Genomic DNA, 25,241 nt, shown 5'->3' on the forward strand with positions numbered 1-25,241 from the left:
TTCCCATTCTTGTCCTAGCCTCCAACAGGTGGCTTGGCCAGTATATTCTTCTCAACACCCCTGACAAGTAGTAAAAGTTTTAAAATAGTATTGTTGCCTAAAATGGGGTTAGCAAAAGTGCTTTGAGCCAACATGCCATATGTTGTAGCTTATAATATTGTACAGCATCTGTATCAACATGGGGAGCTGACTGGTGATCCAGTGAAGTTGACTTTGCCATGTTCTCCCTCCATGTTCATGTACCACTAAGAGCATAGTTAGTTTACCTGGCCATTTGTATTCTGCTTTTCTAAGATACAACCAAACTAAAAGCAATTTTCAAAGTAAAAATATAAATCACAAAAATTAAAAACCACTCTAAAAATAAAATTTGAAAAAGCACTAGAACAGCACCATAAGCCTTCTCTATAAAAACCACAAAAATATATCAGATATTTAACTAAAATGCATGCTGGAATAAAATTGTATTAAGAGCTTGTTTAAAATTGTTTAAAAGCTTGTTTAAAAGACTTCTCCAGGAAAGGACACAACTGGTTAACCAAGTAAAGACTGGAAAAGAAGTGATCATGTAGCAGCTACATTGGCTACATCGTAGTCAGTCACTGTTGAATGGTTAGTTACCTCCCAAAATGGGCACCTTTAAATGTTGCATTGTCTGAAGCCCAGTTGTGCTGCTGCAGAATGCACCATGGCATTTCTTTTCCCTATCAGTCTCTGATACAGCAGGTGCTGTAACTCTCCAATGGTTTGGCATTACTCCAAAGTCATACTCCTCCATTGTCTCCCAAGACAGGCAGATGTCAGCAACAACAGTCTGAAGTCATGTGGTGAGAGAGTCCCTCTGAAGAGATAAGTAGAATAATCAAATCAGATTGTGAATTAATGAAAAAAAGTTTGTTTACTTTTTTTTAGAATTAGGAGATTTCAAGTAGTTCTCAAGGATATAACTAATGGATGACATACAATTGGATTTCTAGTTGTGCAAAAGGGACTTACATTTCATCCCCTCCCTTCTACAGCCTCTTGTGTTTTGCCAACATCTGCTCTGGAAAATTGGGGCCCCCTCTGGAACAGATTAGGGGGCACATGAAGGGGAGAAATGGGAATTCTTCTCTGTTCAGAATGTAGGACCTTGCCCAGTGATCTTTGTCTTTGCCTGTATTATAAAATAAATATAATTATTGAATTTTCCCAAACTTTTTTTCTACGATCACCAAAGTAATGTTCACCCCTAGCTAGATATCCACCTGCCTCTTACACTTGTAGACCTGAATGTCACCTTCCCATAACTCATTGAACTGAACGATATACCGTACCTTTTGCTCTATAAGACTCACTTTTCCCCTCCTAAAAAGTAAGGGGAAATGTGTGTGCGTCTTATGGAGTGAATGCAGGCTGCGCAGCTATCCCAGAAGCCAGAACAGCAAGAGGGATCGCTGCTTTTGCTGCGCAGCGATCCCTCTTGTTGTTCTAGCTTCTGAGATTCAGAATATTTTTTTTCTTATTTTCCTCCTCCAAAAACTAGGTGTGTCTTATGGTCTCGTGCATCTTATAGAAAAAATACGGTATATTTGATTCTTTTTCTTACTAAATTTATCTATGAATGCAAATCTCCATAGTTAAATATTTGCTTATACAAGTGCAGTAATGAACAATTGCAGGAACACGGAGTACAGGTAAACACAATGAAGTTCGGGAGGTAGGGGGATTACCTTTATCAATGAGCTTTGAGCACCAGCTTCTTCTCTGGTTTCACTTAAGAACCTGAACTGAAATGTATCAGATCTCTGGGTGCTGGCAATTGGACTATAGTTGTTACACTCTGTGGGTCTAAGGTTGGCTTTTTGAGGCCTGCAAGCACCATTCCATCGCACAAGGATGTGTTTACCACACCTGTGACCCATTCAATCACCCCACTCCGGCTACCTTTAATAAGCCAGGATGGACAGGGATCTAATGAGCAGGTGGTTGGGGGTATCACTTCAAGTATCATGTCCATTGCCTCAGGCCCTATCAATTGGAAATGATCCCACAAAACTGGGCTCAACATTGCATTGGACACCTTGGCTGGTACTATGGCAATAGCAGCATCTAAATCAGGCTTCCTCAACCTTGGCCCTCCAGATGTTTTTGGCCTACAACTCCCATGATCCCTAGCTAGCAGGACCAGTGGTCAGGGATGCTGGGAATTGTAGTCTCAAAACATATGGAGGGCCGAGGTTGAGGAAGCCTGATCTAAATCACTGAGGAGCCAAGCGATAGTGTTTAGCTATCTGGTTTCAGCTAGTTACTATGTGCTCAAGAAGTCCACCTCCCTGGTCAAGAGTTCAATACACTAACCACTTCACCATGTTTCACATTATAAAATGACTGCTGTTTTTCTTTCAATTAAGTGGTCCTTGCACTGTGAAGATTGTCAAATGTGAAGCAATCAAAATGAGGAAATGCCAGACTCTAACTGGGACAACAAAAAAAGTTTGCTAGAGAACTGGGTAGAGAGGTTGCTGGGAAAATGTGACGTGTGGGTCCCAATGGCCTCTGTCCCTGATTATTCAGTTATTATTTGATTTATGTGGTCTTGCTGCTGCCCTTGCTTTGACCCTCAGAACGGCTGTGTGGGAAGTTTGTGTCTCTCAGATAGAGTGAAGCGCTGCTCTGCAAAGTGTTTGGAGCCAATGTGAATGTAAAGAAACTGATAAATACAGAAAAGGCTCTCTGTGCTCCAGATGCACCCCAAAGGGGAACTATAAGAAAACAGCTCCTTGGAACTAGGCACTGTAAGTATTTTAATGTTTTTCGTAAATGCCTTAGGATTGTCTGGTCTTGACATACAACTATACTTGGGAGATGTGATGATTATGTCAAGTTTGGCGTTTGATTTTCTAAATGCCGTGCTAATTATAATGAAATATGCACCTGAACAGTTAATTTTACTTTCTAATGCTTTATTTTCAATATGTTCTTTCCCCCTCCCACCACCATAATGCTTTATTTTCTTGGTCTAAAGTGCTGTGTCATTTACTGTATGTATTAGTCTACAAGCATAACGTTTAACTGTTTGTAATGAGAGCAGAGCCTATTTTGTTTTAGCATGCACAGGTTGTTGGCACATACTAGATTTATACCTACTAGAGGATATTACCTGCACAGTGCATTTGAATCATTTTAATAGTTCAATAAAATTTTCATTTTACATGAGAATTGGATTTTGCAACTTAGCTAATGTGTGATGAATTTTGAAATTATGAAGTTTTAGTATTAGTATTTTAAGAATGAGATATTTGGTAGCTAAATTTGTTATCTAAAATGGACAGGTGCTTATCGGGTTTTAAAGAAATGAAATTAACATTCTGGAAAAAAAATGTTTGGCCAGGCATACAGTCTAGCCCCAACTGGAAGTAGCTTGGTCTTTAATAAAGAGTATAGTCAGGGACTAAATTATTACATATGCTAAGAGTTCCCCCAAAGATCATCCTGTCAGCAGGGAAATGTTATTACCTGCTAATTGCTGCTGATCACTAAATTTACAGTGGCAATTTGAAAAGTTGCCCCCTAGGTTCATTTGCTTTGCAAAAACCTGCCATGCACTAGTTTCTGAAGAAGTGAGTTACCACACCATAATAATTTCCTTTTTATTAAATACACTGGAAGGAAAACTAGTGCATTTTAAGGAAAACTAACATTTTAAAAAGTATATATTGCACTCATCATGAACCTAATAGTACATTGGCTAGAAGTAGTCAACAGAGATGTAAGTATAGTTGCCACGTGGATTGTGGGTGCCAGGCATGCTCAGTTAGCATTATTGTCACAAGTAAAAAAGAACGGCAACCTGAAAGTACAATTAGATCATATAAAATGAGTGTATCAATGTATTCAGGATAGAACTAGTGGAGACACTGGGAGATATTCAGCTCTCTCATTCCATCAGCACAAGGATTTATGCTTGTGCAACTAAAAATTCCGCCACCCTCTCCTTTCTTTGCACCTCCCTCAAGTCTACTCTGGAAAGCTGGTGAACCCCCAGGACACATTTAAGGGGCCCAAAAAGAAAGAAGTTCCTTTGTACAAGTAGAAATCCTTGTGCTGTTGGAATGAGGGAGTTGTTGTTACACTGAATTGAAAAGATAACTGGACAAGGTTTTACAAAATCCTTCTGTTACTGTGAATGCATCTCAGAACGCATTGTGGTTGTAGATGCCAATAATATAGAGATTTGTTAAGAGTTGGATCTCTGATCACAGGCACATTTAACGTGGAAGTAAGGCCCAATGAAGATCATTTCAAACATGGCAAAATAGTACAGTATTATCCATATGTTGTGTGATGATAACACACAAATGTATTTTGATGGCTCTGTATACACACTAGTAGGCCACAATTGGCATTGTTTCCCACCACTGTACATGCCACACATGATGATCAATGCACAGGATTTATTCAGTTTCCTAGAGGTATTTACTTGCATAAATTGAGTCTTGTTTGCAGTGAAAACAAAACAAAACAAAAACCCTTAACCGTTCCACTTGATATTTCTGTTGTGGTATTTTCTGTTAAGAAAGAACCAACCTTAGCTGGAAGCTTATTAAACTACAGGCACACTTCGATTTATGGTTTCCAGGCTTTTGAAAGTATGAAATATTTCTTTGTACGATTAAGTATTTGAATTATAGCTTGATCTCTCTTCTGATAGCAGCAAAAGGTAACAAAAGATAATGCACGCAATTGGCCCACCCATGATTTAGAGTTTCAGTATGTGGAGCAGAAGAAAAGGTTAGGACAGGATCCAAATCAAGGTTAAAATCTACTGCCTAAATCTGGTTGCCCTGCAACCTCATATTCTTTCCCAGGATATGAGTGCACTTCAGAAATGTGAGAAGACGTTCAGCTTGAATTCCTAAAATTCTCCCTGGTGAAGAAATTTCCCTTTTGACATAACTGTCAAAATATTTACGATAGATGTTAATATACTGTCGGTTCAAACATTCTGAAGTACTCCCTGGAGGGTATCCTGCAAGACCTATGCTCTATATGCTGTAATAGAGCAAGCACTGCATATTTTTTGCCATTAATAATACGCTAGCAGCTGAGCAGTGTCTTTGTTAGAACTGGTATTTTCTCCAAAGGGATTCCACTGAGATTTTGTGGCCATATGGTTAGATTTTACCTTTGAACACATATTAGTATTAACACTTGTATAGGATTTTATGTTACCTTTTTTTGCACTATGGCTGTGAATTTGTTCCTTTGTTATTTCCCTGGAATCAGGGATAGGTCAGGGATATGTCCTGTTGTACTCTGTAAAGTTCCTTACACATTCCTGTAGTACTACTACTACTACTAGTAAGTAGTAGTAGTAATTTGCACTGTGACAGATCAAATCCTACTTACATTTACTCAGATATATGTTCTACCGGCCTGGGTCCAGAATAATCGTTTCAGAAACAGAAAAATCAATCAGCATTCGATGGCAGTTGAGCATACCCGTCCTTACTGGGCTGTTTTTGGAGTTCTATGACAGGGGGTAAAGGGGCCCTAATTTTCTTTTGTACTCTTGTACCAAATCTGATTAGACTTCCCTCTTGTGAATGGACAATGTCATTTTGGCAATATATGCAATGTTACACTCCCCTGAAAATGGGAAAATACAAAGAATTATATCCATTGTACATTTGCACACATTAAACATGCAACTAATCCATGACACTGAATGCATGGGTTGTCAAGTGGCACTTAGCTAATGCAGAACAAACTAACTGTGCCAGTCTAGACACAGGTTTAGCTCATTTACTCACATTTTCAATCTAAATTAAAGGTGGGAAACCTATTTTAGCCCAAAGGCTGAATTTCACAGAAGGGAATTTCCAGGGGCTGCATCCAGTAGTGAGCAGAGTCCAAGCCAAAGGTACGTGAGGGCAGACACTCACCTCACTCTATTTCTTTCTCTAATGCACTCCCCATCAACCAATTCCATTTTTGCTCTTTCCATTTTCTCTCTTTCACACCTCCAGCTGCCTCTCAGCTGCCTCCCTTCCTACAATTAGACTTTTTTTTTTTTAAAGACACAGGCTAAAGTAGAATTTTTTCAGTAGAAGTTTACACCTGTAAAAGTGTTCAATGCTCACTTTATTTCCGAGTTCAGAAAATACTATTGCATTTTTTAAAATTACCAATGATTTTTATGTTACATTTAATCATACAAAAATATAGTGCTATTTAGCATTCAATATAATATGTATATCATAATATAGAATCACACAGCATGATCCAGTACATGCCTGTTATGAAGAATACACACTGTGGTTTGTGTGCAGCAAAGGCAGCAGTGGATTCCTAGGCAGGAGAATGAGGAAGGATTTGTTTTTGTGACTGAATTAGTTCCTTGCTATCTCTTTTACTTTGTTCAGGAATTGGTTAAAGGAAGAGCAACATTTCCCTCAAAGCAATATTCAAAACTATGATGTAATTTAAATCACACAATGCTCCATTTAAAGTGCGTATTTGCTGATTAAAACATGTAGACTTTGTACATGCTCAACTGATCCCATTGATAACGGTTGCATGATTCATCAAGGCACTTCTATTTTGAACAAACATTTACAAACAGAGATAGCAAGTGGCAGCATTCTTGTCATACTATACAGTTTCACCTTTTCCTGCTCTATGGTGGAAGGGGGCTGGGATGTCTGAGGAACATGTCAGAAAAATGTCTTTTTAGAAATCTGTAAATAAAATTGAACAGGCCATGAGACATTTTTTCTGCCCTTCCAGCAATCCTTGCTGTACAAACTACATTAAAACAAGAGGTCTGGAGACAAAAGTATTGGCTGATCAGAGAAATTCAACCCCCTCCCCCAATTTTCTTTTTGCTTCTGCCTTTTGCTACATCCTTAGAATTGCCAGAACACAATAGCAACATAATTTTGTAGCACCGTAATGGCTGGTATAAGCTTTCATGTACCAAACCTACTTAGGCAGGGGCATAAATGGCAGAATACATTCATCAGGATCTAACCCAGAGATGGCTAAACTCCAGTTCAGGTGCCTGATCTATCCCCCCAAATATTTTTCCTTCCCCACTAAGACCCCATTAATTAGCACCGGCAAAACATAAAAATAAAATAAAAAGGAAAGGAGATACAGTGCTGGGCAGAGCAAAGCCCGATGCCCTCATGGGGAGGCATATTCCTGGTCATTAGACAGATCAAGTGGAGAAGGGACAATAACGCCACTCCTCAGTTTATCTGCATGAATCGGCTGTGGAGGAGGGGCTGTGTGCCTGAGTGGTGGGGGGCATACTCACTGCATGCAGCCCCTGGAGGGCTGGCCAAGAGGGGAAGTGGCCTTTGGGAGGGAGGGAGGGGGAGGGAGGGAGAGAGAGAGAGAGAGAGAGAGAGAGAGAGAGAGAGAGAGAGAGAAAGAAAGAGAGGAAGGAAGGAAGAAAGGAAGGAAGGAAGGAAGGAAGGAAGGAATGAAGGAAGGAAGGAAGGAAGCTGTCTGTTTTCCTCCTTTCCCTTTTGTAGCTTATTTTAGCACTGCCAAGTTTCTCTGTCACTTCTCCCTTTTCCTCAGTTCCATTAAATTATTTTTTTATTGATTTCCAATACAAAATTTAAACATACATTTTCAGTATTATCACAAATGCATAATTTTGACCTCCTTCAGTTCATCCGCGAATCTTCCGTTTTCTAATCTTTTTTCCGCATTTCTAAATTTAACGTTGCCTTTTGTATTAAATAAACCTACTCCCTCCTGTTCCCTTTTTTACAATGTTTCTAATATTTATTTCTTCACAAAACTTCCTGTAAACCCACAAACGTTATTTGTTCATCACATATGCTTTTCATATAATCTACAAATTTACTCCAGTCCTCAGTAAACTTGTGATCTCGTCGGTTTCGGACTTTTCCTGTAAATTTGTCTAATTGTGCGTAGTCTGTTAATTTCATTCTCCACTCTTCTATCGGCGGTAGTTCTTCCTGCTTCCATTTTTGGTCCCTTTTCCTCAATTTCAACCCCTCTGCTATTTTTCTTTAATAACCCTTTGAAAGCTACCTTCAGGTTCCTTTCTAAGTCCATTCTGAACTGCCTTCCCTTTAGCCTCCATGCTAAAGAGCCTTCTGTCTCTAAGCTATCTCTCAGCTTCCACACACACCAGACCTCTCCCGACTCTTCAGCCTACTGTACTTTTTTGTAAGGTTTAGTAGTTCCAAATTGACAACATTGGCTTCCCTCACAGGATCTTAACTGCAAACTCTTTAGTGTCCAGAGCAAAAGAACATTCTGAGCCTAAACATCAGCTCAGTCAATCAGTGTCAGAGGCTTCACTGCCAGAAGAGCAATAAACAGAGAAAATAGATGGTGAATAGATGGTCTAGAAAGGGTCAATTGCGACCTAATGTTTTTTATTCAATGAAGAATACTTATGAAGAATCCAAGTGACTTCCCACACTGGAATTCAAAATCCTTATAAATACTATCAAAAATGATTGGAAAGATAGTCTCCCGTTCACAGTTTTTTTTTTTTTTTTTGCAAAAAAACATTTCCCACATGATTTCACATCAGTAGGATCAGCCTCTCACTGAGGAAAAACAAAAGTATATCAGCACTAGCTCTCTAGTCTAGATGGCCCTGTGTTCTTATCTGTTTCCTTGGAGTTTTATTAAACTGTTTTCACTGGCTTTTTGCTTTGGAAAGTGCTTCTCCCCAGAAATATGCTTTGCGATTTTGCTTCAGGCACGCATTGTACAAATTACTGTAAGGCATACTTTCTTCCCTGTAAATGTATGAAAATGGCATTTAACCCATTTCCAAAAATGTATTAAATATGTACAGAAGTTATCCAGTTCAGTTCTTTAACAAGCACATTAATCCACAGAAATCTTTCATTCTGCCTCCTCAGCAAATGGGAAGATCTCATCTCAGATACTAATTTTGTTTTGCTTAAGTTTAATGTTTATTTTTTATCTTTAATAACTAATCTAATAATATATACCTAAAACTCCAAACTTTTAGTTGTGATCTTTTCAGGATATAGACCCTATTTTGCATCATGTGCTATTTGAACTCTCTGACAAGTCACCCAGCTCAGAAGGAGAGGTCTCTGGTAGAGATTGTTGAGAAGTAGCATGTTATTTTTTTTATATAGATCACTGTTGGAGCCAAGGGAAGTGCTGGCAGGGAGGATGATCTTCCATTGCTCATTCCCATTCTAGACAGCGGATCTCTTTATCTGTCTTCTTAGGTTTTTACATGTACTGCATATAAATTAGCCATTTTTACTACTTCTTTCTGGGCTTGCAGTAACTGACATGTTCTCAGGGTACCTATGAAAGGATGCAAATCTTGATGCTCCTTGGGCTTTGAAGGGATGAGCCTTTTTCAATTTACTAGTGGAAGCCGCTAGATTCATTAGGCTAGGGATAATTTTAGACAGATCTTTCTGCATAGTTATTTAGTTTTTAAAGGGGCTTCTACACAATATTGTTGTTATATATATTTTTTGCAATTATCTCATTATTTTTCTTCATGTTACCTGTCCCCCTCTCTCCTAATGCAGTAGATCTGAACAGCAGTGCTAAAAGCCCCAGGTGTGGATGTTTTTGCACAGATCTCATGAGATCTGAAATTTCAGGTTCTTGTGAGACTTTCCAGTGAGATTTGCAGAACCTTATCAATGGCTCCACCCACATGGTCCACCCTCAGTCAGGCCAGAGAGAGCTTAAACTATTGCACTCACAGTATTCTCAGTAATGGCAGACAGAAACAAAATGGTTGAGGTATAATCAGCCAAGGAACAATTAGGAAAGAGAAGTAACATTGTAGAACAAGCTTTCTACCTGATCTTTCAAGCAAGGTAAACAAATACTGATCATAAACCTTCCGTGGAAATTAAATAATCCTATACTAGGAAGATGTCAAAAAAGGGACTAGATTTGCATAAAATGTGCATGTGCCATTTATAAACATAGATGCAAATTTAGACAAGATTACTATAATTTATTTTTAAAATGTATATCACAGTAATGGAGAAGATTGTGCCCAGGTGATCCAAAGGTTAACTAAGATCAGTTAACTAAGTTGTTGGGCAAGATGCTCTCCCACCTTATGAAACTGAATAGAAGGTATCGTCAAACACAGAGATGTCGTTAGGCTGCACTTCATATAGGGTGCTGTCCTCTTTTAGGTAGGACACATGGCCACCCTACTTACCCGACACTAAAAATACAGGCCTTGTAGATCTTCATTGATTGCAAAGGAAATAATAAATGTAGAAAAGTAATTTCCCAGCAACTGCATTCCTACTGAGAAATAATGACATTCTGAGGCCGTCAGGATCCAGGCTAATAGCTGGAGTGAGAACTGAGAATATTTGAGGGTAAGTATTAATAGAAATGTGGATTCCCTTTAAAGCAAGTAAGATTAATGGAACAGTAAATTCAACAGAATCAGATCCTTAGTAACTTTGTATTTGTACTAGCACAACATAATATTTCTAATTCTATTTCACTCTGTAGAGTTTTTCTAACTATTTCTCCTTTTCCTCCAATAAATTGTTTCAGGAAATAATCTTATCCTTTGACAACATATTGGCTCTTCAATTTAAAGTAACTAGAAGCTTTTTGAAAGCAGGTAACATTCCAAACTGAATGAAGCAGTGGGAGCTAGAGCAGACTATGGCAAATACCTTTGTGACCATACCTGATGGGTACTGCCTTAGTGATCCGATCCAGTATTATGGTGAGTTAAGCAAAAGGCAATTATCCACATGTCTCTCTGTGTATGAACCGAATTTCTACAGTTGTTAAATATATGTTTGATACATGAAGGACATTCAAAGCCATCCAGTGTGCCATTTCTGCATTGAGGGGATCAAATAATTCCCTCAGGTTACATAAAGATATACAGTACAAGATCCAAAAACCTACTCCAGTGTGGATGCAATGAAGTTCACTTAAGCAGTTAATTTCATTCTCAGAAGATATATTCAAACAATTTAAGACCAGTTGTGGCCTTTATATTATATATTTAATAAAGTAAGATATATACCTGCACCTGATAAATTGCATATAGAAATAGAACCTCTATATATATGCTGTATATAAAGGTTCTATTTCTATATGCAATACAGTGGTGCCCCGCAAGACGAATGCCTCGCAAGACGGAAAACTCGCTAGACGAAAGAGTTTTCCGTTTTGGAGGTGCTTCGCAAAACGAATTTCCTATGGGCTTGCTTCGCAAGACGACAATGTCTTGCAAGTTCCTGCTGGTTTTCCCCCCTTTTTTCTAAGCCGCTAAGCCGCTTATCAGCTGATCCGATCAGCAGATAAGCCGCTAATAGCCGCTAATAGCACTAATAGCGCTAATCCGCTAATCCGTCAATGGGTTTGCTTCGCAAGACGAAAAAACCGCTAGACGAAGAGAATCACAGAACGGATTCTTTTCATCTTGCGACGCACCACTGTACTATACGGTGGTGCCCCGCAAGACGAATGCCTCGCAATACAAAAAACTCGCTAGACGAAAGGTTTTTCTGCTCGCGATTTGCCTCGCAAGACGAATTTCCCCTATGGGCTTGCTTCGCAAGACGAAAACGTCTCGCGACTTTTTTTCTTTGACTAAAAACAAAGACATGTTTTGTTTATAAAGTTAATTTATTTTCCCTTAAATTTTTGAACTGCTCTTTACAGTATGTGTGACTTTAAAGAGCAGTTAATAAACTGTTGTACCAAATTTGGCTTTGTTTGGACTTTTTTTGACCATAGGAACGCATTAATTGATTTTCAATGCATTCCTATGGGATTTCGTGCTTCGCAAGACGAAAAATTCGCTAGACGACAAAAATTGCGGAACGAATTAATTTCGTCTTGCGGGGCACCACTGTATATATAAAATGCATGATGCATATTTCTTATGCATGTCTCTTCACCCCTTTAGCTTTCCTCCTTTCAGAATGTTGTTTCATAACCAGTCTAGTCTCTGATGTTGTGTCTCAAAATGCCACAGCACTTTGCAGAAATTATTTTAAAGTTTCTTTTGAAAACCTACAGCTCAATCTTATGTATGTTTATTTAGAAGTCTATCAGATTCAATGGGGCTTACTGCATTCATACTATTGCAGCCTAAGGCTGCAGTGCTAAACATACTCACCAGATAGGAGGCTGTTTTCAGATTCCTGCTATTTTGTAGTGGGATTTAATCACAAACTGGCTAATTCAGATTGCAGAATTAGATTTAGCACTCTTGGGAAACAAATGTGCTTCAAAGGAAAAAACTTTTGCAGTAAGGAAAGTGATAGTAAAATGTACTGGAAAGTGTGGAATAATAACTCCTTGGTGCAATGTCATGAAACCTGCTCGCAAACAAATCAGGATGAATGCTCAAAAAACATAGTCTGGAAGCAAATGTACTCCCATGGAATTTAGAGAGTTATTTCTGAGTAAGTGTTTTTATGATTGGACTATAAAATTCACTGAGGTCCAGCGCTGAGGGCCTTCTGGTTGATCCCTCACTGAGAGCAATGAGGTTACAGGGAACCAGGCAGAGGGCCTTCTCTGTAGTGGCGCCCACCTTGACATCCCATCAGTTGTCAAGGAAATAAACAACTATCTGACCTTTAGAATACATCTGAAGGCAGCCCTGTTTAGGGAAGTTTTTAATATTTGAAGTTTTATTTTGTTTTTAGCGTTCTGTTGGGAGCCACCCAGAAACCCAGTCAGATGGGCAGGGTATAAATAATTAAATTATTATTATTATTATTATTATTATTGACATTTTTTAAAATTAACAGTAAACCCTCCAATCAAGGGTAATATTGTCAGCAGAACTGTATACACAGGGTGCCCTTCTACAAACAATTCTGTTATACCATATTCTATAATTTAGAGATGTAAAATCCTAAACTAATCCACTGTTTTCTATGTGATTTTTCAAAATAATCTAGATGCCTTCCCAGAGCACATCAGTTATCCACTGCAAGATCTTGACTTCCAAGCTGCTCCTTATTGTCAGTATTCAACCATTCAGTTTCCTGCAGCATTACAGACTCCATCTCCCCAAACACAGTACAGCACATACAACCTGGATTCTCAATACAGTGATGGGCAATACATCATCAGCAATTGTGAACTCAGTAAGCCCACCTGCATGGGTGCCCAGAATGATGGGGGAGGATATCTTGGACACAAAAGACCCAGGCTTAGTCACTCTGCCTTGCGAATAAAGGGACAGGAAGAGCTCTGTGTGGTTTGTGGGGACAAGGCTTCAGGATATCATTACAACGCACTCACCTGTGAAGGCTGCAAAGGTAATGGGGAAATAATTTTGTGAATCAGAGAATGTCCGCTGGTTAAAATGGGGGAGAAAAGTCTAGTGCAAAGTTAAAGTTGGGGAGAAAGGTCTAGTGCATAAGGCAGAGATAGAGAACCTATGGCCTTCCATATGTTGTTGGACTACATTTCTGGTAGTAAGATAGACACCCAGCTTTGATACGAGCAGTAGCTCAGTAGCAGAGCATCTGCTTCGCATGCAGAAGGTGCCAAGCTCAATCTCCAGCATCTTGAAGTCAGCCTAGGAATGTCCTGTATTAGGCTTGCCATACATCAGGAAAATTTCTGATATGTCCTGGTTATGGGGTGTAAAAATGGGGGAAATTTTTCCGAATCGGCAAAATGTCAGGGAAAACCTAGACAATGTGGTGGAAAAATCAGTGGAAACAGCTCCAAAAGCTGGTGTCAATATGGCAACTCTATCCTGTGTGAAATACTAGAGAATAGCTGCCACCCAGCACAGGATCAGAGGGACTACTGATCTGACTCAGTATAAGGAAGCTGTCTATGTTCCTAAGGACAAGCAGCATGGGTTTCCATGGGGATAACCTGGACAGAAAAGTCCCAAGCTCTGGCTTACAAATGAAGGGCTAAGAAGGAGGATGTTTTGGTAGAATCTAGATGCTAATGGACTCCAACTCCCATCAGCCTCAGCCAGCATGGCCATTGGCCAGGGATGATGAGAGTAGTCCATTTAACTGGCAGTTAAATCTTACTTCAACAATGGTGACAAGACAGCATCCTCTACTGCATACGAGGGTAACAGGCTGTCTTCTCAGCTGTATCATTTCTCATTTTTATGCTCATTGTTCCAAATGTGTATGCTAGGATTTTTTCGACGTAGCATCACCAAAAACGCCATCTACAGATGCAAGAATGGTGGCCACTGTGAAATGGATATGTATATGAGGAGGAAGTGTCAGGAGTGTCGCCTGAAGAAATGTAAAGCTGTGGGAATGCTGGCTGAATGTGAGTGCCCAAATTTCAACAAAAAATTCTGACATGCTGCTGAGTTAAGGAATTTTGCTTTCCTGCCGTGTTTAAAGGCAACTAATGGTATTCCTCCCAAAGTAGTATGTGTGCATGTGGGGTGGGGGGAGTTCACTAAGAGAATAGTTTCCTAGTCTTTAGAGTACATCTGGTATTTAATTCCACCTCTGCTAGGTATCTGTACTTAGAAACATGTTTCTAAACTTGATCTCATGGTATAAAGCTATTTAACAACTCTGCTGAAGCTAACCAGGTCTGGGTGAATGCACAGGGCTGGTTACAGTGGGACCTTCACAAAGTGTTCTCTACCTCTGATAGCCTCCCTCCTATATGGGTGAACTCTATAAGACTTACTTGGTGGCAGCATTCTGTTTAATATGAGACAGCAGCAGGCAGCTTCTATTTATTCACATAGCTCCTGAGCCATGCTACACAGAGGGCTTTATTGAAAATTAAAAATGGTGGCTGCCAGACCTATTATTCTAGCACTGATTAGATTAAGAAGACTAGGGCTGTCATCAGAAGTAGGGTTCTGTATAGGATCAGGCAGAAGTGGGTTGTTGGGGGTGCTATATGAGCTAACCAGGAGAGAAAGAGGGATGAGGCAGTGGGCATGGAGCAAATGCACCAGTGGTGTGTTTGCACTTCACCAACCTCTCTGCAGCCTTACCCCTCAGGGCAAGCAATAGTGACCCACTTGGTCTGAAGCTCGCATAGAGGCTCCACCCTATGGTTCTGCATATTACTGAATCGGGCTGCATATTACTGAACAATGACTTAAAAATCAAGGTGTGTGAAAATATTAAAAATTAATCAATTAATTAAAAACTTGGCAAGTTATGTGTTCTTAGAAAATGGAGCTGCTGTTCACCAAAGGGCCACAACACAGTGGTAGAGCATGTGCTTTGCATGCAAGCAGTCCCAGGTTCAATCCATGACATCTCTAAGTAAAACTGAACAAGACTTGTCTGAAACCCTGGAGTTCCTATTATCTGAGGTGGTTTGCCTGCAGCTGATAATCTCATAAGTAACCAATTTTAGGCTATAAACCTAACCCCTTCCCTGAGAGTAAACTCCACTGAATTCAGTAGGACTTACTTTGGTGTAGTCATGGCTTAGGAATATACTGTTAAATGTTTTGCAAGGGAACATGCTTGAAATCAATGCCTTTCTGGAACTTCTTGTTTCCCCCTCTGGTTTACATTTCTTACAGGTCTACTAACAGAAGTCCAGTGTAAATCAAAGCGCCTCCGAAAGAAGAGTAGCTTCCTTTGTAGCATCAAAATGGAAGTTGAGGGAGTGGACAACAAGCATGTATCCTCTACAACAAAACCTTTAAAAGTAGGGTATTTTAAAAATAATGTTAATTGTTGTATTTTAACTGTTGTATTTTGCTTTAAAGACATGCACATCTTTCTTTCTAAGGTGCAGGAGCGAATGGAACTGACTCCTGGAGAACATCAGCTCATTGACCATATTTTGGCTGCTCATCAAAAATGCACAATTCCCTTGGAGGAAGCAAAGAAGTTTGTATGTGTTCATAAACAGCAATATAGCAAATGTGAATTTTGGCCTGGGAAAGCTTGGCTGCAGTAGTTCATGCCTTGGTTACTTCCAGACTGGATTACTAAAATGTGCTCTAAGTGGGGCCTCCTTTGCACTTGATCCAGAAGCTGCAGTTAGTGCAGAAGGCTGCAGCACAATTGCTGACAGGAGTGAGGCCTTGTCAGCATACACTAGCAGTGCTCAAAGATCTGCACTGGTTGCCAATTCACTACTGGGCCAAGTTCAATGTGTTACTATGAATATATAAAGGCTGTAACAACTTGGGACCAGTTAACCTGCGAGATCACCTTATGCCATATATGCACACTTGACTGCTTCTGTCTGTAGAACTAGCACTGTTACAGGTGCCACATAATACCTGTTCTGCATTTGTAAAAAAATCAGTCTTTAAGTGTGGCAGCAGCTACAATTTGGAATTCCGTGCCTGTTAACATTAGGCAGGAACCTTCACTGTACACTTTTTGGTGCCTGTCGGCGGTTCGAATCCTTGCGACGGGGTGAGCTCCTGTTGCTCGGTCCCTGCTCCTGCCAACCTAGCAGTTCAAAAGCATGTCAAAGTGCAAGTAGATAAATTGGTACCTCTCTGGCGCTCTGGCGGGAAGGTAAATGGTGTTTCCGTGTGCTGCTCTGGTTCTCCAGAAGCGGCTTAGTCATGCTGGCCACATGACCCAGAAGCTGTACGCCGGCTCCCTCGGCCAATAAAGCAAGATGAGCGCCGCAACCCCAGAGTCAGTTACAACTGGACCTAATGGTCAGGGGTCCCCTTACCTTTAAGGATATTTTTGTATGTCCTTTTATATGACCCAGATATGTAGTATGTTGTGTGTTAATCTATTTTTAGTTTATTGCATTAAAAAAAATGTTTTAAACATATTTAAACTGTTTTTACTGCCAATTTCATTGTTTGATCTTTTTGTAAAGCATGTTGAAGTTTTTCACAATCAAGCAGTGTATAAATTTTATGAATTAAAAAAACCCCTAACTTTCTATTGGTTTATCTTGTGAATACATGTTTTTAATTAGTTGCAGGAAACTGCCAATCCTGAAGAGAACTTCCTACATCTTTCAGAAACAGCTATGGTTCATGTCCAGGTACTAGTGGATTTTACAAAAAGACTTCCAGGTAATGCATTCCACAGGAAATTTTCTTGGGGTGCTTCTACACTATGCATTTAGCATGGAACTGCCATGCCACTCACATTTCATTGGGCTGGGTGTGTGAGCACATATCATCATCATCCATTTGCAACCCTTCTTCTTTTCCCAGTGCTTATTCCAGTTTCTTTCTTCTCAGAAAGTCCACTGCTGTTATTGAAATGATATTGAAATAATGGAAGGGTCGTGATATCTCCACAAATGTATATACCTTAGTGCAGGAGATGCAATTAACAGAAATCAAGTGATATACAAATTTTATGAATAAATATCATGGCACAGGTGCCCCCACCAATACCTCCTATGGTGCCCACATAAGGTCTCTATATATCCCCTCAAAATCCAGATTGCAAGACTGTTTTTCCTATTCTGCTCCTGTTTACATTGGTTCAGCCTCTCTTGCATTGAACATGCCCTTTCAGACATGCCCACATTTCACTGAATATCAACATTAAACACCCACCCTTATTTCTGTTCTGAACAGAGGAGAGCTGCAAAGAGCTTTTATCTGTGACTGCAGAAATGTCTGATATAAGTGCCTTTTCCCCATTTATGTGGCAAGGCTGATATCTGCAACCTTTTGTGGTCCTGTCTCTTTTTGTGCTCTTTTAGACATGGCAGCCATTTTGTGTTTTGCTATGCCTTCAAAGAAGCCATTTTGTGACTGGCACCCAAGGCATTTATGAACATTCCAAATGTTTCCACTGGCCAAAATGGGTTGGTGTCTGGAGCCTTAGGGGATTTTTTCTGACTCTTTAAAGCTACATTGTTTTGATATACCCAGTGATGTACTGAGAAAACAAACTTTATTACAGCTTGGCACACATTTACCTTTGTAGTGGGCACCATTTTATAACCCCTATTATTAGTTTTTTAAAAGTTATCTTTGAATAAATGCTAAAAAGCTTATAGATTACAGTACTGCTTAACTGAAAGAGTATGATAGCACTGTGACATTAGAAGTCTAAGGACTTTTTTCCACAGTGAAGAGAAAAGCAGCATAAGATTTTTAGTGGGAAAATGGCCAGATCCAATAGAAGTTCCTACCTCACCTTTCCTAAAACTTGAAACATTTTGAATCAATGTATCATTATTAAAAGATATAATTGGGAGTGTCTGTAGCTGGACATTTAAAACTTTAGATCTGATTCTCAAAAAAATTTATTCTTTGCAAGATTAAACAGCTTATGTAAGTAAAGAGCTGTCAAATTTCAGAAATATACCTACCATCAAAAATCAATGTAATTTGATTACCTATTCATTTCTCTATAGGGTTCGAAAGTTTAGCCAGTGATGATCAGATTGCATTGCTGAAAGGCTCCACAATTGAAACAATGTTTTTACGTTCTGCCCAGATATACAATGAGCAAGGGATTGAATGCCAGTCATCATTCCATGAAAGTAAGTTATGTTAGCATTAGATGAACTTAATAAATTCATGCATATACGTGCTTGCCATGATCACTTCACTATATGCATTTGATGAGGTAGGATATGGCTTACCCTAAGGCCTTTCCCAAATATGACCTTCCCTTAGGATAAATGGTTCTTTCTTCTCACTTTATCAAATGATACATTGTGACACAAATTTAAAAATATGATAATCATAAGGTAACTTTAAAAGGGAAAATCTGCTCTTATAGACTTTCATTTCCCTTGCTCTAGGTCAAGTAAAATTTTCTGCCAATGCTATATGTGCTCAAGATAAAAGTACTTACTTAGGACTGTCTCATACTGAAGAAAGCCCAACATCAACTACTACAACAGGTAACTGAGCTGTCCCACAAATATACTTTTAGTAAATTTTTAAATCATCGCTTACTGGATTACTGAGTTTTTAATAGCAAGATACTTTTGATTTTCAGCCAGAATACCTCTTTGACTATCTATTTTGTTGATTAGACTGCTGAATAGACTATCGATCTTGTTGACTAGTCACTTTAGACTGCATTTCTTGAATGTTCTAGATTCATCTCTCTGCACCCTGAGATCTGTGACTTCTTCTACTAATATATTTAAATGCCTGATAAAACTTAATTCTGCACCCTGGTATTTTCTCGCATATTAATATTTTATCTCCACTCCCTTTCCTCTGAGTGGCTTGACCTATAATCTTATATGTATCTTATATATGCTATCTAATCTTATAAACAAGTCAATTATATGTTGTCTAGCTACCATCTGATATCTTCTGGTTTTTTTCCAGGTATCACTGAGGAGTTTATCACTGCACTATTTTATTTCTACAGGAGCATGGGAGAACTCAATGTGACAGAGAGAGAATATGCATTGCTTGTTGCAACTACTGTGTTTTTTTCAGGTATATAGAGCAACTACACACAGTGTTCAAATACTAAAACTGAATAGTGTCAAAGAAAATTATATCAAAGTATTTATACTTTCAAGGTTTAATATCTTGGTTATAAGTCCCATTGATTGCAACTGAACTTACATGTTAGTAAATCTGCACTGAGCTGCTTAAGAGGATCCTCTGGGGGGGCATAGAGGGTTGCAGGGGCAGAAGAAAGCAGAATTTTGTTTCACAGGTGGTTGGACGGACTTAGATACCACCTACTAAAATTAATGGTGTTTACCCCCTGGTAAAGGGGTATGGGATTGCAGCATTACCTAGAAATAAGCACTAATAAACTTCAAAGGACAATTCTGAGTAGCTAGACAGAAGATTGTGCTATCAGATCCTGATCATTTTTAGTGCTAAAAATATTTTTTTACAGAAATATTTTACATAAGTGCAAGCTTGTGGGGATTGGAAATAACATAACACTCAATACTTTTATGGCATCATGACCACATTGGGAGAATATATGTTTGAGTTCTGCATAGGATCATGTAATTTTAATTTTCCTTTTTTTTCAGATCGTCCACTCCTAAAAAACAAACAACATGTGGAGAAACTCCAGGAACCCTTTTTAGGAATTCTGTACAAGTATTCAAAGATATATCACCCTGAAGAACCACAACATTTTGCCCGTCTCATAGGGCGACTCACTGAACTCAGAACCCTCAACCACAACCACTCAGAAGTCCTAATAAGCTGGAGAACAAAGGATCCTAAGCGGATACCTGTACTTTGTGAAATATGGGACTTGCATTAAACAATCTGCCAATTACTTAAGTTGTTACACAGGACTGTTTTTTCCTCAAAATATGCTCTTTCCCAATTGTTGTGCTTGTATTAAAAAAAATCCCATTTATGTTAAATGGCTATAGATTCTTTTTTTAAAAAATAATAATACTGTGCTCCAAAGCCTAGGTAGATCAGTTGGTGAGAGGATTGAAAATACCATTTGTGTTATAAACACACACACACATTTGTTGCAGTTGAAAAGATATCAGAGCATGTATAACCTATATAACCTTATTGCCACAATTGCATGGGTATCTGGAAGACAAGCTAAAAATGGTATGGATCAGGTTCTTTACATGTGCTGTTTGACACCTCTAGAAAGTATATCTTTCTTTGCCCAGGAAGGTTTTAAATGAGTGGGAGAACAGTTGACAGCAGAAAAATCCTTTATATAGGGCAGCACACAGGAGACTATGGAAAGTTGAGCAGGGAACTGGATCCCTGCCCTGTCAAGCCTACACATGTGTATGCTCTGATGGGCCATAAGAAATATATTACGGCTTAGATGGATACTGCAACTATTATGACCACATAACTTTCTCAGTGACTTGAAGTGGATCCTGGTGCTTCTGTTGTAAACATGTACATGTCTCCAAACCACATTATTCACATCGCAACACTCACCGTCTTGTTTGTCAATGTTGTAAGCAATTAAACATTAAAGTTAACTAATAACCATTAGAGAACAAAATAATGAAATGATCGGTTATGTAATTAGTATATCACACAATTTTGGAAAAGAGTAGTAAATTATAATCACCCAGGATAGTTGGTAACCCACAAACTGATTATAGTTAATTGATTATAGTTTAGACCAAAATTTTAATAATTTGGTAGTTATATCTTTTTATTTACTTGCCAGTTCTAGTTGAGGAACAGCCAGAATAACCAGTACTAAATCCAGATGTCTGTCCTTGATTAAATTTTTCAGTAACAACAGTTACAGAATGCACTGGAAAGATAACTCACTATATCTGCTATTATTTTATGTATTTCCCCCCTTTAGATCAAGCAATGGTAATTTAGTTTGGTGGATGTTCAATTAGTGAAACCCCATGCATGTTTGAATTCTTTGTTTACAATTTGCTACAATATATGGTTCAACATTATCATCTGTTTTTGTGGACATCTCTTCACAGCTTCAGTTCTTTTGCTAAATATAAACCACAATGAACCAGTTTTGCTTTAGTCTTCTTGAAACTTAAATGTTGCAGTATTTTTTTCTGAATGCTTATAAACAAACCCTTAAAACTGTGAATTTGTTGGTGTACAGTGCCTTTGCTGCTATGGATCAAAATCAAAAGAACTGTGTAGCTAAACCTTTATTGTGTAAGTAGAAATTTACTTAATTTCATACTAGAAGTGAGTTAATGCTACAAGTTGAAATGGAATGTTCACTGAATTTCCAAATGTAGTAGCAAACATTTGAAACAGATTTCAGCTATCAGTTTCAAAATATAAATTGCTGATATTAGACCAATATTTTAAAAACATGGCTTAAAGATCTCAGCATTTTAATATTATGTTATTTTTGCATTTTGAAATTATTTTTCATACCTAAAATATAATGTAAATAACTTATCTGAATATATAGTTAATATTTTAATACATGAAATATTTTGTATAGGTCTATATTTTTCAGATATATATTTGAGTGTAATAAATGCACTATCAATCTGGTCTTCTGCAGCAAGATAGTTGTTTTTTGTATGTATCATTAGTCATCCAACATGATGGTCCTTTGCTTTAAAGTCGTATCATGCTTTGTTAAAAATACGAAGAAAAAGATACGAAAGAATTATAGAAATGAAACTGAAAAGAAAATTAAGACCACAACCACGACCCAATTTTATCACATGACCTTTGCCATAGACCTTTGCCATAAATAAATGACTAATTAAGCCTGGATCTTATTCCAAGTATCCCATTTTCTCAGTCATCCATCCAGATTCAAAGATGCCATTTAAGTGGGACCTGTACGTTAGTCTACATGCAGCAAGCTTTAGGAATGTCAGTATTTTAGTCTGAAGGCCAAATCAGCTTCAAGCCCTCTCTTTCAATTTTCTGCAAACAGTAGCCAAGTTAAGTCTGATGCAGATTACAACTCAATAGAACAAGGACTCAGCCACATTGGCAAATAAAAAGCACTTTATATATGTTGTTTATGCGTTCCAAACCTGTGACACCAGATGACAGTGTGGAGTTCCATTTTCCCCAATCCGATTTCTCATACAAACTGTAAAAGGCATTTAACTGAAATGCTTTTTTGATGTGTCTAGATCCAGCCCAATAGTAATCCACATGCCAATTTCTGCAAATAAAACACCTATGTTGCTAACCCTGGTAAGAAACACATAAATGCACAAATCTTCATCCAGTTTGGCCCTTAACACAGATGATTGTGTTGCCCAGCATGGCTTGTTTAAAATATGAGACTGTGGTCCTATTTACTCTCCAGTTTTAGAATCGAATTATATGTGATATAGGAGAGCAGTAATTAGATTGTCTGGCTTTTTTAACGTTAAAACTAGTTTTCTGAATTTCATGGGTATTCCAATTTAAAACGGGGAAATGATGTGTTCCAATGAAATTAGAAGCTCTCTGTCTCTGTTTTAAATATGGGAGGGGTGGGGGAATAAACAGTCCAATCATGATCTTTTGTGCCTTTCTGCAGGCTGTGAAATCTGCCCTCTTACATTCCTTCTTGCATTAAGAAGCTGATGTGGAGAAGTTTTAATAAAAGATGCAATGTGCATGTTTTTGGATGTCACAATTGATTGATTCCTTGCCATGTCAACCCTCCCAAATCTTGATTCCCCCGCTCCTAAATGTTTTGGATTAAAACCCCCAGCAGCCCTAGCCACTGGTTGTGGCTGAGGAGAGTTGTGGTTCCTAACATTTGGAGGACACCAGTTTAGGGAAGGCTGACTTAAGGTATCTTTGTCATTGACATATTAGTTCAGAGCAGACAAATCAGTATTCTAACAATGTGGACATTCCACCTACAGTTACAGTTGGTTATGATGAACACTAAAAAAATGAGAACAGTAAAGGGAAATAATTAATTTTCACCTTTTTGTCCACTACATTCTGGATGAGATAGTGAGCTGAATCTTAAAGGTGTTTTAAAGTGACAGCCTTGCATATTAGGAACATGCCAGATGGGTGGGGTATTAAATAACAAAAATATTATTATTATTAACATAAGATGCTGCCTTTTTGTGAGTCAAGCTATTGGTCCATGTAGTTCAGCACTGCCAACAGCTAGGGATGAGGAATCTGTGGTTCTAGAGATGTTGCTGGGCTCTCCATCTCCCATTACCACTGATCACTGGCCATGCTGAGAGTCTGAGATCACTGGTGAACTGAGAGTCCAGCAAGCTTTGGAAGGCACAGTTTCCCCATCCCTGACCTAAACTGACTGACAGCAGCTCTCTAGGGTGGTTGCATGTGCAGTAACAAGAAAGAGTGCGAAAGGTGATGCAGATGTGCATTAAAATCTGCATCTGCCTATTTATATTTTATAAAAAAGTTATTAAATTTAAATAGAAATACAACACATCTCACCATAAGAGGGGTAATATTTACCAGATGAAACCACTTTGAGGTTGTTTGTTGCTTCTTCTTGTTACAATCAAGCGGTATATAAATTGTAACAAACAAACAAATAAAATAACAGTCTGCTGTCCAGGTGCTTAACTCTTCATGGATAATAAGGGGTGATATGATAGCCATGTTCAAATATATAAAAGGATGTCACATAGAGGAGGGAGAAAGGTTGTTTTCTGCTGCTCCAGAGAAGCGGACACGGAGCAATGGATCCAAACTACAAGAAAGAAGATTCCACCTAAACATTAGGAAGAACTTCCTGACAGTAAGAGCTGTTCGACAGTGGAATTTGCTGCCAAGGAGTGTGGTGGAGTCTCCTACTTTGGAGGTCTTTAAGCAGAGGCTTGACAACCATATGTCAGGAGTGCTCTGATGGTGTTTCCTGCTTGGCAGGGGGTTGGACTTGATGGCCCTTGTGGTCTCTTCCAACTCTATGATTCTATGATTCTAATTTCAAGGCCTTTGTTTTCCTTTATGGTTCTTTTACTTTAAACTTGACTTTGTGAGGACAGCCTTTCAAACAGAGGGCTGTCCAATGTAAGGCAAGACACACGGCTACTCTGGGTTATATTCAGTGTTAGTCCTCCTACTCAGAGAATGCAGTGCAAATAATGGGTCTGTTAGTCATGCCCATTCATTTCAACGGGTCTTAATGTCAGTAGGTCTAACACTGGATGCAAGCAACCCTCCAGCCAAGCCCATGTTTTGACACTCACTTTCCCTCCGCCATTCAATTCGCCATCGGTTTCATTCTGTGAACAGGGTCTTTGGAGAAGTCCCTCTCTGAGCTGGGCTCAGCTGAAAGCCGACTCCTCCAGACGTGATGAATGCTGCAGTCCTCTGCACTAGGGTAGGAACTTACTTCTGGGCAGAGCTGTATAGGATTGCGCTGAGAGCCTCTTGAAGCAGCTCTAAACGGGGGAAAAAATAGTGCAGTCATTTGCTTCGGTGTATAAGCTAAACAAGCTATAGCTTAGGGCCCCAATCTCTTGGGAGCCCCCCCCAAAAAAAATTAAAGGAAAAAAAACCCTGGATGTACATTCCCAAACCATAAGATAAAAAACAAATAAAATACAACCTACATACAGCAACAGTGTTTTGTGTTGTGTAGGCTCCTATGATGTAAGTAATGGGCCCCCAATCATTTTAAGTTAGATCTTAATAATTATTTCACTATTAATATACTTCTTAATTGTATTTCACTATTACAAGACTTGAAGACAGGAGTGCCTGGCGTGCTCTGGTCCATGGGGTAACAAAGAGTTGGACGCGACTAAACAAAAACAACAATTAGTATACTTCTTAATTGCATTTCAGTTTGACAATTGCTTTGATAAAATACATATTCTGTTATGTGCAAATGGCTTTAGATACCTATTAGGTCCCTAAATTACCATATAGCATATATTCAACACAAAAAACGGCGACCATTTGTTGTTGACAA

At 38.7% G+C, this 25,241-nt stretch overlaps 1 protein-coding gene across 3 annotated transcripts; it reads left to right on the forward strand.

The window, feature by feature from the left end:
* Positions 1 to 2,462: 2,462 nt before the first annotated feature.
* On the forward strand, positions 2,463 to 22,101 carry LOC309534887 (bile acid receptor-like). 3 transcript variants are annotated; one of them, XM_082227421.1, is made up of 11 exons: positions 2,473 to 2,777; positions 10,564 to 10,741; positions 12,945 to 13,307; positions 14,158 to 14,298; positions 15,533 to 15,660; positions 15,745 to 15,849; positions 16,909 to 17,008; positions 18,313 to 18,441; positions 18,706 to 18,807; positions 19,247 to 19,360; positions 19,918 to 22,101. In XM_082227421.1, the coding sequence occupies exons 2-11, from the start codon at positions 10,651 to 10,653 to the stop codon at positions 20,154 to 20,156; spliced, it is 1,512 nt and encodes a 503-aa protein (XP_082083547.1). In that variant the 5' UTR covers positions 2,473 to 2,777; positions 10,564 to 10,650; the 3' UTR covers positions 20,157 to 22,101. The 3 variants fall into 3 exon arrangements, with proteins under 3 accessions (XP_082083546.1, XP_082083545.1, XP_082083547.1); XM_082227420.1 differs by having other exon boundaries at positions 2,463 to 2,777; positions 10,634 to 10,741; positions 15,533 to 15,849; XM_082227419.1 differs by having other exon boundaries at positions 2,464 to 2,777; positions 15,533 to 15,849.
* The last annotated feature ends 3,140 nt before the right edge of the window (positions 22,102 to 25,241 follow it).

Source organism: Podarcis vaucheri, assembly GCF_965113315.1.
Source record: "Podarcis vaucheri genome assembly, chromosome: 6".
Lineage (NCBI taxonomy): Eukaryota > Metazoa > Chordata > Lepidosauria > Squamata > Lacertidae > Podarcis > Podarcis vaucheri.